Genomic DNA, 13,517 nt, shown 5'->3' with positions numbered 1-13,517 from the left:
GATGTTGATGACAAATGATAACCATGTTTAATCACCAAATACTATTTCCCTCTTGATGTCCCAGTGGTTTTTATGACATCATTTCCTTAGGTGGGACATCTCTCCTGGAATTACCTTACGAGTTTTTGCCGTCCTATAGATTCTATTACATTAAACAGATTACGTGTTTCAAGTTACACGGTAATAACATAAGGACGGTAAAAAATCAATCGTTCATAGAATAATCGATTTGTGTGAAACTGGCCTTCATGAGAGATTTGTCTCCCCAAGATAGCAGATTTGTCATACTCCATTTGTTCTTTGCTTTGTTTCTATTGATTTATCAAATGAAAAAGTACCTTGAAATGTATATATTCAGGGCTTCTCAATTATTCCTTATTTGTAAAATAATAGCATAGTACCCTCAAAACTTGAAAATGATGTAAACATCGTAATTTGTAATTTCATATTTAAAAACTTCTCAAGAAAAGTACTATACCTGCGTTTACACCAAAGTTATTAACAAAATGTTAATAGCTTAATATTATTATAGAATCTATTAGATTTAACAAAACCTATCATGCACATGATGAACATATGTGTCTGTCAAGTTCCGTTCAATCTAAAGCTGCGTACAGTTATAAGCGCCTCCAACCCGCTCCGCGCACGCTCCGCACACGTTCCGCCATCGCTCCGCAATCGCTCCGCCCCCGCTCTGCCTTCGCACCGATCATGAACGTTACGGGAGATGTTAGCTCTTCTCGCGTTCCACTCTTGCTCCCCGGTCGATCATCAATCGCTCTGCTCGAGTGACGTTCGGTTGCGGAGCAGAGCGAAAGTCTGTACGCACCTTAATAGAATCTATAAAGATTGAGCTATTAACATTTTGTTAATAACTTTGATGTAAACGCAGCTTCTGATGTTATTTTACAGAAATGAAAAAATACCTATTCAATTTTGTTCTTGGTCTGGCCAGAGAATTCGAACTGTAGCGACAAAATCCCAGACTGCAGTCCTGACAATAGCAGGCTTGTTTGCGCCAGTGCCGACCGTCCAGCTGTTTTGGCTTGTCGAGAAAAAAAGCCCCAGTCAGTTTTGTTTCGTCAGTCATTTGCTTGTCTTGTCTCGTCCCTGTTGTTGTGAAGACCGAGTTTGTATTTTTGTCATGTAATTTCGATCGGAAATTTCTTGTAAATAATTGTTTGAGTGTAGTGTGTGTGAATTATGAATATAACAGCGTAAATAGTATTGAATTGAATTAATTTGAATCGGATTTGAATTTATAAAGGATCCAGTTTGAGCTTCGTTCAAAACACAGTGTATGACCTGCAAGTTGAACACAGAATCAACGCGAAAAGGCAGCCCGGAAGCAAACCCTTTCTCTTCCCAGATTTCATTCCACCCTGAATCTGACCAAAACACCTAATAAAGGCTTTGAAGGGCAAGTAGTCAAGCTTGGATTAAATCTGGTGAGTTTTTGCTCTTTTTCTTGTTCATTAATGCAGAGTTTGACTGTACAAATAACCTGGCTCAAATTGAAGATTAAATTTTGCCCCTTGTTTGTATTTGATTATTTGAATAGTAAATTACAGTCCTCTGGTACCTCTAGCCTGAGCTTTGTTCAGAACAGTTCTTATCGCAAACAAGCAATATCGGTTTATGGTTTTCACATCTAAATAATTCTAAGTAAAATTCTTCTACGACGAAATTCAGCTGAATTTTTATTGAAACCATATCAACTACAGTATATTTCTTGTCAGGTCTATGACAGGTATCACACACACTGCATCTAGAGGCCATCTTGACACGTCCGATTTTCGTAGGGTGGCCGACCTTATTTGGCCGATCTGTGTTGACTCTACAAACGAAACCAGCACGTGTCTCTCTGGAAGGGCAAGTCCATCCTCACTTCAGCCCTTTCCATCAGTCAGTACAGCCCTTCAGCAAGAGAAATAGAGAGTGTGAGGTCTTGATAGTGTTTAAGAGAACGAAAGTGATAGAGTGAGTGAGTTACAGTATAATGCTGGCTTGAACATGAATCCACAATAAAAGACAAAGATAGTTTATAATTGTTTGACTACAAGAGTAATTCATTGATTTGAGGGAGAGACTGATTGATTTATTGCCTTTATTTAGTTGGGATTTCAGGTCCTCTCTCCCACACTACCCTAGAAGGAAGGGAGGAGAAAGGATGTGGGAGAGATAGAAATAGACAGAGAGTGATAGGAATAGAAAGAAAGAGGAAGAAATATTATTATTATTTTTCACTAATTGGAAATATTTTCTAGTGATTTCGTATTTTGGCGAAAAAAGTTTCTATCTTTCTTTCTTTCGTACAATAGAGGGAGAAACATTGTAAATATAGAAAGGAGCAGGAAGGGGAAGGTGAATGTAAGGTAGTGGAAGATAAAACGAGTAAGAAAAGTGGTGAGAGAGTGAGAAAGTTTGAGGAGGGGTCATAAATGAAAGATGAAGATGAAGAGAAACAGAAGAAGATAATGATTGTGTAATCTTCATAATTGCATAAGAATATGGCGGAAAAAGACAGTGGAAAATTCATAGACGAACTGCAATAGAGCAAGGATAGGTTGATAAGTGAAAAATATAGTATTTGAGAGATACAGACAGAATGGATGTTGTGTGATAAGGAAGAGAAGAAGGAAAGGAAAAGAGGTATAGTGAATTTCTCTCTCAACTGTCATCATCCCAGGTAACATCAAAACTCATATCATTTCTGACACATTGGATCTCTCAAGACATGGTGAGGTGCTCTCCATTCCAGAAAGAGAAAGAGAAACGTGAAGAGTGGGAATGAGAAAGTGAAGGAGATATTGTGGGAGATTCTGATGGTGAGAGCTTTCAATAATCGCAGGATATTGCAGAAAGAATATAAGAGAGAGGTAGAGTGTTAATGAGTGAGTATATGTGTGAGAGAGAGAGATTAGAATAGATTTATTTATTCATGTATGTTACAATATTTACTGGCTTATACACAAATTTACATTAAATGACAATAATGCTAGTTATTCAACGAATTTCACAAGGTAGAAATAATCAATCAATGAGAATAAATATAGAATGCAATTAGAATAACGATAGTATAATAATGTGATGTAACTTCATAAATCGGCGGTGTTTCAACAAATAATTGTCGATTCTTTTAGAAGGATATAAAATATCCTTCCCATAACAAACGACCGAGAGAGAGAGAGCGAGAGAGTGAGAAAGAGAAAAGAGTAGAAAATATTATGAGAGAAAGTGCGTCTCTATGTGTGTGTATGGGAGAAAGGGTGAGAGTAAATGAGAGAGTGAACGACAAAGAGAGAGTGAGTGATTGAGAGGGTGTGAAATAGTTTGAGAGGAAGATAGTGGAAGAGACAGTGAGTGAGAGAGAGAGAGAGAGTGTTTGAGAAAATAAGAGTAGATGAGAGGAATTGAGAGAGATAGTATGAAACACGGTGTCATGGAGTGAGAGAGTGTGAGAGGCAGATTAAGAGAGATTGAGAGTAAGTGAGAGCTCTCCATTAACGCATGGTGCTTTTTGAGTGAGTGATCTGTTTGATTAGAGAGGCCATTCCACTCTGAGGATCAGAAGCTTTTTAGTTGCTCTCTACTTGCCACACAGAAATGTTGACAATGTAGGTTTGTTCACTTGATACCCTCTGCTCTTCGCTTTACTGTATCCCGTCATGTAATCCTGGCTAAGTTGTTCACAGTAGTTTCCGATTTCCAAAAACTGGTCAAATGTTACTATATTTCTCTCGTTGGTTGAAGCTTGAAAAAAGCGAAAACTATGAAACGATCAAGTTATAACCGTTACTAAAACGATTTAATCCCTTCTCTGGTTGAAGAGTCTTCTAGAAAAATAAGTTATAATTGTTTGAAAAATGCTAGTACTTAATCCTTTAGAAAATATCCACCTATAAGATTATAATACCTGGTTGAAGCGATCAAGTTATAACCGTTACTAAAACGATTCAGTTCCTTCTGTGGTTGAAGTCTTGTAGAAAAATATTTTATTATTGTTTGAAAAATGCTAGTACTTCATCCTTTAGGAAACATCCACCTATAAGATTATAATACCTGGTATCTTTGGTATGGAACGATCAAGTTATAACTGTTACTAAAACGATTTAGTTCCTTTTCTGGTTGAAAAGTCTTGTAGAAAAATATGTTATTATTCTTTGAAAAATGTTAGTACTTCATCCTTCAGGAAATATCCATCTATAAGATTATAATACCTGGTATCTTGGATCAAAATTATCCAATGACCAACTTAATCCATCTCAAATTTATAGGTTTGATTGTCCACTAGATTTGATAAGTGTTCTAGAAACCGTCTAAAGTTGATAAAACTATAATGGCTCCATTACAAACTAATTATAAACTATATTGTGAAATTATTTTCATCAGTATATTGTAAAACTCATTTTTTGCAGCTCATCACCAACTGAAACTTCATTATAAAATAATGGCTCCATCACACAGTAATATATATTTATATGATTACATATATCTTGCAGGGCCAATCAATATTTTTGTAATAGTGTGATATTGAGTGGGTATTATTGTAGTTGTTTGTGTGTATCTTATATTATTTTTCAGGTTTTTGAACTGAAATGAACTTTGATTTTACTGTTTGTTGAACCCTGCGTTTTTAGTGTGAGAATTGACTCTGTCTTGTTTGAATTTGCTAACTTGTTGCTCAGTTGTCAAAATTAGAGCAGTTTTCGTACATTTTCCAAGTGCAGTTTCAATTTCATGTCGAAAAAGCCACTGTATTTGAAAATTGTACGAGCATTGACCTTTTTGCAGCTTTGGCTTTTCCACTGGAAGTTAGGGTCAACGCTCGTGGAGGGGGAATAATTTTCAGTGAAAAGGCCACAGTTGGAATTGAGACGTAACTGAGAAAACATGTAACGGTGTGCGAGCCTCGGTCCTCTGAATGGGCCCATTTCCCATTCAGAGGGACAAATTGTTATGTTTTCAGTTATCAGTAATTTTTATCTAGTTGAATAGGAAACCAAATTTTATAGAGTTAGTAGGAGTAGAACCAGGAAATTATTTGTGCGTGTGAGTTCAAGTATAGTGAGTTTATTGAGCTTTGGATTAAGTGTTCTCAAAAGTAAAGTTCAAATATTGTTGAAATGGTGAGTGCCAAACTATTGTTTTTATTTAGCTCGGAATTTAGTACATAGAATGACCGAGGCCCGAATTTAGTTGCGGCAAGTTAGCAGGTTCCCAAAATGTATAAATTGAATATACCTTTTTTTCTGAATCAGTTACTGAGTAACTCTGTTGGAAAATTTGACATAATTCCTATTGATTCGTTAATGAGTTCAATAAACCTGAGGTTAAATTTTAAAAGTATTTCTCATTGAAGTTCCTGGCTCGTAGTTACTATAGTTGCTAGAATAGGTTACAATGATGATAATCTGTGCATTTGAATGAACGAATCCACTAAAAGCTCCCAACCAATCAAGGATTCGAATAGAGATTTAATAGCATAATTTTGGTAAATATTATAGAAGAGAAGAAAAACCCCCCTTCCGTTTACATTGGTTCGCAGCGGTGGTATAGACTGCAAAAATGTCTATCAAACCACATGTATTTTTATATATTTCATATTTGGAAGATTAGTAAATAGAGACTAATATGTGGGCTGTGGGTAGATGACACAAGTTGATAAGTCACATTTTTGACCATATTGAGTTATGCATATGGTTGTGTTCAGAAAAATTAGATCTATAAGATGGTATAACTAAATATGTTGTATCTCTGTAAATAGCTGAGATATAAGCCTTGCTGAAGCCTGATAGAGCATTTTCTCCCAATCCCTAAGTTGACAAATATTGATAAGTACATATATCTCAACACTCTTCTACCGGTTTGTATTATAATCCAATTATCAAAAGATGGCAAAATTTGATAAGTATATGTACTGGTAGGCTATTATAAAATCTGAAAATCAATAACCTGTATTGAGAACTACATAACCCATACAACTTTGCAAACAGTTCAAGTTTGGTTAACTTAATCAATACTTGTAAATAATATCAATTAATTGTTAAAAAATATATTCAAATTTCGAAATAATTGATTTTTAAGATATTCCCTATACTGTTACATTGTGATTTGAAACATTTGGCAGATGGCAAAACATGATATCTCTGACATCACTCGCAAAAATTCTCAATAGTTAATTTAAATAAACGTTTCATCCCTTGATATTTTATATTTAAATAGTCAAAGATCAGCTGATTATATTAGTGTAAAATGAGTAAGAAAAAATAATATAGATAATTTTTGCAGCTATGCCAAACTTTCAAATTGCTCTCCTGAAAAGTTTACAAATCATGACTTATCAGCTTGTGTCATCTACCCACATATTTGTCACCGGTTACAGAAATGATGTCAGGTGTGGTGTAGGGTTAAAAATACCTCCACCGGTTACATTTTGTTTGAATAGATTAACTATCGAAACCATGGTTCAGTTTCATAATTATATTTTCATACTTATATTGCTTCATTGTCTTCATCTTCATGTGTCTGGAAAAAAAATCAGGAGTTTTATAGTTTATGCATGTAAGAGAATATGAATATACTATATAATATATGGTCAAACTCTTATCAGAAATTTGATTTTTTATAAGTCTCGTGCTATGTATATCAATTAAATTCATTCACTACATTCTATTGAGAACAGTTCTTGAAAATAGCATCAGACATTCCATAAGTGTAATTACCTATTACAAAATCGAAGATAGTTGATTGGAACTGATAAATTATTCTCATGGAATAAACATCTTTTGTAACTGAGTCATAAACTAAGTTATTAACAATACTCCATTCATTTGATCCAGCTCGATCTCTGTGTTTCATCAGAGAAAATTTGAGAATTCTCATCTTCTTTGACTATCCATTTGTCAATTTCATCATAATTGAAAGAGACCTTTTAGTAGTTGTATTACACGTCTCTAACATTATTTTAGGAGATTCCAATATGATTACATCTGTCAAGTCAACTCATACAGTATTATAATTATTTTCCACTAGATAATTATAATAGACTATCGCATTGATTCCTTCATCAAAATATCTCGATGTCTAGAAGCGTAGATTTAACTTTCAAGAGAATGCTAATCCAATTAATTTCCAGTTCAAAACATTTCATAGCCAGACTCGTAACGTAAATTCAACATTGTGGTTATGAAAACAAATATTTCCACACTGCGGAATCCAGCGATAAACCTTCGCAAAAGTTCTGTAAAATGCAGATACAGATTTTCCTGGCAGTGAAAATCATTCCGATAACTTCTGCCACGTGTTCGAACAATGACCAGTGATTTAGTCCGTGAACTTGGTCAGTAGAATGGAAACATGGGTACGAGTTTGATTGGAAATGTTTTTAGGAAAATAATTAGAAAACTTGTATTTCTTGATTTTCTAAGAGCTACGCGAGCTATTTGTTTCATTCATTAATAGATTAATCCAATCGTCTAGAATTATACTTGGATGAGAAGGCAAAAAAGGCTGATAACCCTACTTCTCGAATGTATACTGGAGTGGAAATGAGAATTTAACTTGTCACTATCACCATAGAGAAACAATAGCGTGAGTAGATATCCCATGGTATAGGGAATTTATGTCGCAACTTTTACTGTTATCTCTAGCCGATTACTGTCGATATTGTCAATTTTTACTGTTTTGTTGGGGTGATGGTGTATGAACGGCACAATTTGAGAGACTACCAGCGTCACACAGCTGCATAGGAAAGAACTATGTGAACTATCGTCTTGGGATAACAGTAAACGTTGCGACATAAACGCCCTATACCATGGGATATCTACTTATGCTATCGTTTCTCTATGCTATTACCAATTGAAAGAATCTCAATCATGTCATCCTCTTCAAATTGCCAATTAAATGTTGAAAATTTATCATATTAAAAATTTATAAAATATTTATTTAAAATTTTTAGAGTTCATTTATCGTATGAACTCTTAGTTATGAACAATATCAACTATTGTTTGAGCTCAAAACCGATTTCAATTATTGTATGAATTCTCAGGAACGGTTTCCGAGCTCTGGATTCAGCTAAGTTCTAGACTTAGAACAGGTGGGCTCAGAAAATTTCCTCAGAAATACGAATTGAACATCTCATTGAATAGAGAATATTATCTGGTGGGAATTTGATGTTTCTAATTTCTCAATATTTTTACATTCTCCCAATCATCAAAAATGAATGATTTCTAGAACTTTATCAATGATTATTGACAACTTTTTTACTTGTTACAGAATACTGCGGTACAAACAGCTCTCAACACACTCCTAGGAACTCCTGGATTTGAACACTACAATAAATATTTGTGAGTACACATTTTTTATAATACTTGAAGTTAATAATTCATTATGAGTTCATTGATGCTATTCGTATTTTCACAACTACCCAGAAGTACTGTGTATCTTAAATCAAAATAGAAAACCCTCATGAATTCTAAATTCTAGAAATATATGACTTATAGTGGAGACAAATAGTGAGGTCCACGTGTAATGGCAGATTAACATTCGTGTTGCTATCCTTGTCTATCTTTTGACAAACAGATAGCGTTATTCTTTTCTTGCTCCGCAACGTTGCCAGATGGTTTTTAACAATGTATAAGTATAATCAATTCATAAAATATCCAATCTTGATCATGATAATTTATTATTCAATCTTTGAAGAATATAGTCTCTTGAAGAATAAAATATTATTGATTATTCTAAACAAACAAGAATAAACAGCTTATACTACATCAGATATACCGGTATCAGCTGTGCTCTAGAGAAGGCAATGGCAAGGCAGAGGATCGGCAACGTTGTTCTTTCATATTTCTCCATTGTCATTATAACGTGGCCCTAACTATAACGTGGTCAGCTTGAAAATGTGACCTGTAAGGTCACGAAACCATGGTCCTGTGTCAAATAAAACGGTAGAATTTGGCAATATATGTCTTCATTTCCTCACTATAATGTTTTTCGTACTTTGTCATTTGATAAAAATTCAGGAGGGAATTAGCTCAAGGTCAACCTTACATTCCCAAATCATTGTAATGAGTGATATTTGTAAAAATAATGAATAATAACATAGACCCCAGGTTAAAGAAGCAGATGGATTGACCGATACATTTCTAATACACAAGTTTATAATCAGTATGGAAAATAAAGACTGCGAAAGTGGTTATCAAAACTCTTGTTATGCGTAAAAGATCTTACAGAGAGACTCAGTCAAATTATGAGGAAAACGAACAACGAACAATAGAAACTTGTTAATAAAAAGTAATGTGTAAAAAATAATGTGTTTTAATGTTGTGCGAGAAAAATCTTACATAAAAACGAAGTTATATCATGGGAAAGCAAAAACAATAGGAAAGTGATCATCAAATATATTTTATGGTTCTGCGAGAAAGAAAGATTTTAAAAGAGACACAGTAATATTATGGAAAAAAGAAACAGTAGGAACGTGATGATTAGATGTATTTTTGAGTGCGGGAAAAGTATGGAGAGACTTGTGGCTGTATATCGTAAATCATTCTAATGGCGGGCGATAAGCACTTTTGAGAAATGAAATGCCAACAAGCAGATGCAGCGATTCACACAAGCGGAAATACTGCTATGAACGCAGCCACTGGTGGATGGGAAGAATATTTTAAACAGGGAAACTGACAATCGTAGGTAAGAGAAGATGGATTGGAGAAGACACGAGATGAAATGAGAAAAGAAAGAAGAAACAGTTGAAGGATGAGTAAAAAAGGATACGGTGAGAGAAGATGAATGGAAGAAGACAAGAAATGGGATGAGGATTGATTGATTGAGTACTTTATTTATGTAGATTACAATATATACTGGCTTATTCACTTATATAATATAATAGCTTACAATACAGCAAAATTATGGATGAATTTACAAAATATAAATTAAGAAAATAATTATTGAGCTGTATATAATATGAAAAAAAACAATTTGTAATAACTATAGATAAAATTGATAATATTGTAATGCATCTACATAAATTGGCGGAGCTTTGGACATATCAATGTCCATTCTTTGGGAAGAATATTCGAAGTATTCTTCCCACTAACTCTCTACCAAAAAGGAGAGAGAGAAAAAGTGGAAGGAGATGTAAAAATAATATATATTTTATACATGGAAACCGGCAATCGTAGGTGATAGAAGATGGATGGAAGAAGACACGAGATAGAATGAGAGAGGGAAGAAGAAATAGTGGAAGGAGGGAAGGTGTAAAAGGGATGTAATGGATCAGATGTGAGGGTAGATGGTCAAAAGTACAATTTATTGTCTCAGTCTGGATTTTATTTTGCTTCTTAGCTTTCCAGAAGTTAAAAGATTTGTTTGTTCTCAATACATGTGTGAAGAACGGTTTCTATGTCTGAAAATGACTACTATGTCAACAAAAATGTCACTATTTCCACATCGGAACATAATTATGAATCTTCTTTAATGATTATAATGAAGGGGAGAATTATTTGTCGAACCAGATAGGAAACTCACGAATGACATGAGACATCATCACGTCTGAACTACTGGTCTATTATAGTGCGGTCCACGTTATAATGACAGTATTTGATCAATTTTGATTTTGCTATCCTTGTCTATCATTCGACAAAGCCGGTGGTACTATCCTTTTCCAGGTCCACAACGATGCCAAGTATGTTTTGACAGTGTAGAAATATAATTAATTAATGCAGAGAATCGGCATCGCTCTTCTTCTATCTTTATCCACTGCCATTATAACGTGGACCGCACTATAATTAACTCAATTTGCATATCGATTCTTAATTCAACGAAGATTATAAGCCTACAGGCTCAATATTTTAAATATTCTTCAAGATTTCAGTAGGTCAAGTTATTCTAATTAGACCGTTGCCGAGCACGGGTTACCTGCTATAGTGTGGTCCACGTTATAATGGCAGTGGATGAAGATAGAAGAATAGCGATGCCGATTCTCTGCATTAATCAATTATATTTCCACACTGTCAGAGACATAATTGTCATCGTTGTGGACCTAGAAAAGGATAGTACCACCGGCTTTGTCAAATGATAGACAAGGATAGCAAAACCAAAGTTGATCAAATACTGTCATTATAACGTAGACCTCACTATAGTAATCAAATAAAAACAAATTAAGAATATCAAACTCAATTTTGACCTGCTATCAATCTATATCTATAAAAGCGAAATGGCACTGACTGACTGACTGACTGACTCACTCACTCACTCACTCGCAGAACTAAAAATCTACCGGACCAAAAACGTTCAAATTTGGTAGGTATGTTCATTTGGCCCTTTATAGGCGCACTAAGATATCTTTTGGCAATATTTTAACTCTAAGGGTTGTTTTTAAGGGTTTAAAGTTCGTCTTTTAGCATGTCTATTCTTTTTCTCCCAATCTCTTAATTATAATTGAAATGTCCATATCATATGTTATTACAGAACTATAATCTAGATAGAGTACCTCTTCGAAACAGTTGTTAACTGGCAACTAAATTAATAATTTTGTCAGGCTGGCACCAAGTTGAAGATTGAAATGCATTTTTTATCGCGGAAAAATTGATTGGGCACTGCTACTTCAATAAGAGCTATTCCTGGGAATATTATATTACTCGCTTCGCTCGCCATATCCGTTTAGTCTGGACCCCCGACTGGATTGTCCTAACATATGATAAAAATGCTCAAATGAAAAATTCAGGCGAGCGAAGCGAGCCTGACGGCTAGTACTACTTATATTTCCCAGTTGAGAGATGAAATTCGAAAATTGCTCGTACCTTCAAACCTCAACCTCTTTTTCTAATTTTTGTAAAATGCTTCTCTAAAAAGACTCCTTAAAGTCATTATCCATTCTTATTCTTTCCATATTCTTCTTCTCCCTCCTTCCTACCTTGCTACTCCTGATCCTTCTTCATCACTCTCCTCCTTTTCCTTCTCCTTCTATTCATGCCCTATAATAATGATTCTTCCTTTTTTTTCTCTTCACCCATCCTATCAATCTCACGAAACTCTATTCAGCATCTCATTTGAATTCCGATGCGATCCAATTTCTTTTCCACACATTCCTCCACTTACTCCTCCTCCTCCGGCTCTTCCTTCTCCTCTTCCGGCTTTTCACCACCACTTCCTCCTCCTCCTTCCACCTCTTCCTTCCCTTTTTCCCAATCATTCTTCAACTCTTTCTATTCCTCCTACTCATCCATCTCCTACTCCTTCTTCTAATTTCACTCCTTCTCCTTCTTCTTCTCCTTCTTCTTCTTCTCCTCATTCTTCCCATCCTCCTCCTCATCTTTCTACATACTCCATCTTCTCCTTCTTCTCCTTCTCCTTCTTCTCCCCTTTCTCTTTTTTCTACTTCTCCTCGTTCTTCTCCTCCTTCTCGTTCGCCACCTCCTTCCTCCTCCTACTTCACCACCTCCTCCTTAACAATCCCTTCCCACTCCTTCGTCTCCTATTCACCTCTACTACATCCTTCTCATTCCTCCACCGTTATCCTTCTTCCTCTTCTTTCATGTTCTTCTGAACTTTTTTCCGATCAATTATTCAGATTCCACTACACTCACTACAAACACACATGTGATCAGGGGTCGCCAAATAAAAGTTTAGTATGTCGCTTGCCAGCTATTGATAAGGATTAGCCCTTGCCCACACTCTCTCACCAACTTACTCATTCTTTATATCTCTCACTCTTTACCATCTTTTCCACGTTTTCCATCACTCTCGCTCTCCCCTTCAACACAATTCTATACTTCCCTTTTTCTCTCTCTTACTTTTACTTTCCCTCCTTTCTCTTTCCAACTTTATCTTACACTCTCACTCTCACTCTCACTCTCTCTCTCTCTCTATTTTTATCTCTCTCTCTCACTCTCACTCTCACTCACACTCTCACCCTCACTCTCTCTCTCACTCCATCTCTCTCTCTCCATCTCTCTCTCTCTCAATCACTCTCTCTCTCTCTCCCTCTCCCCCTAACTCAATCTCTTCCTCTCTATTTCTATCTCTCTCACACTTTCTCTCTCACTCTCTCACTCTCTCTCGCTCTCACTCTCTCTCACACTCTCTCTCTCACTCTCTCTCATTCACTCACTCACTCTCTCTCACTCTCTCACTCTCTCTCTCCCTCACTTGCTCTCACTCACACTCTCTCTCTCACTCTCTTTCTCTCCTATCTCTCTCTCACTCTCTCACTCTCCCTCACTTGCTCTCACTCTCACTCTCTCTCACTCTCTTTCTCTCCCTATCTCTCTCTTTCTCTCCCTATCTCTCTCTCTCTCTCTCTCTCTCTCTCTCTCCTCTCTCTCTCTCCTCTCTCTCTCTCCTCTCTCTCTCTCTCTCTCTCTCTCTCTCTCTTACTCTCTCTCTAAAACTTCACTTCCACTCGTTTTTTCTCTTGTGCCCAGTTTTATAGTTTACTCTCTTCATGAAATATTTATCCGGGTTTACGGCTCATAACTATTCAGATCACCTTCCACCAATCGAATTCGGCCGGC

General features: G+C 35.7%; 1 protein-coding gene across 1 annotated transcript in view; it reads left to right on the top strand.

Moving 5' to 3' along the window:
- Positions 1–13,517, top strand: part of LOC111049624 (head-specific guanylate cyclase) — a 308,894-nt gene that overhangs the window by 145,156 nt on the left and 150,221 nt on the right. Inside the window, exon 2 of the mRNA XM_039438869.1 lies at positions 8,278–8,348. Within this exon, the coding sequence (XP_039294803.1) occupies positions 8,278–8,348 (71 nt within the window). The remainder of the gene's footprint in view (positions 1–8,277; positions 8,349–13,517) is intronic.

This window comes from Nilaparvata lugens, chromosome 12, assembly GCF_014356525.2.
Source record: "Nilaparvata lugens isolate BPH chromosome 12, ASM1435652v1, whole genome shotgun sequence".
NCBI classification, from domain to species: Eukaryota; Metazoa; Arthropoda; class Insecta; order Hemiptera; family Delphacidae; genus Nilaparvata; species Nilaparvata lugens.
The sequence above is the reverse complement of the archived record's forward strand: the minus strand, read 5'-3'. Positions and strand labels throughout refer to the sequence as shown.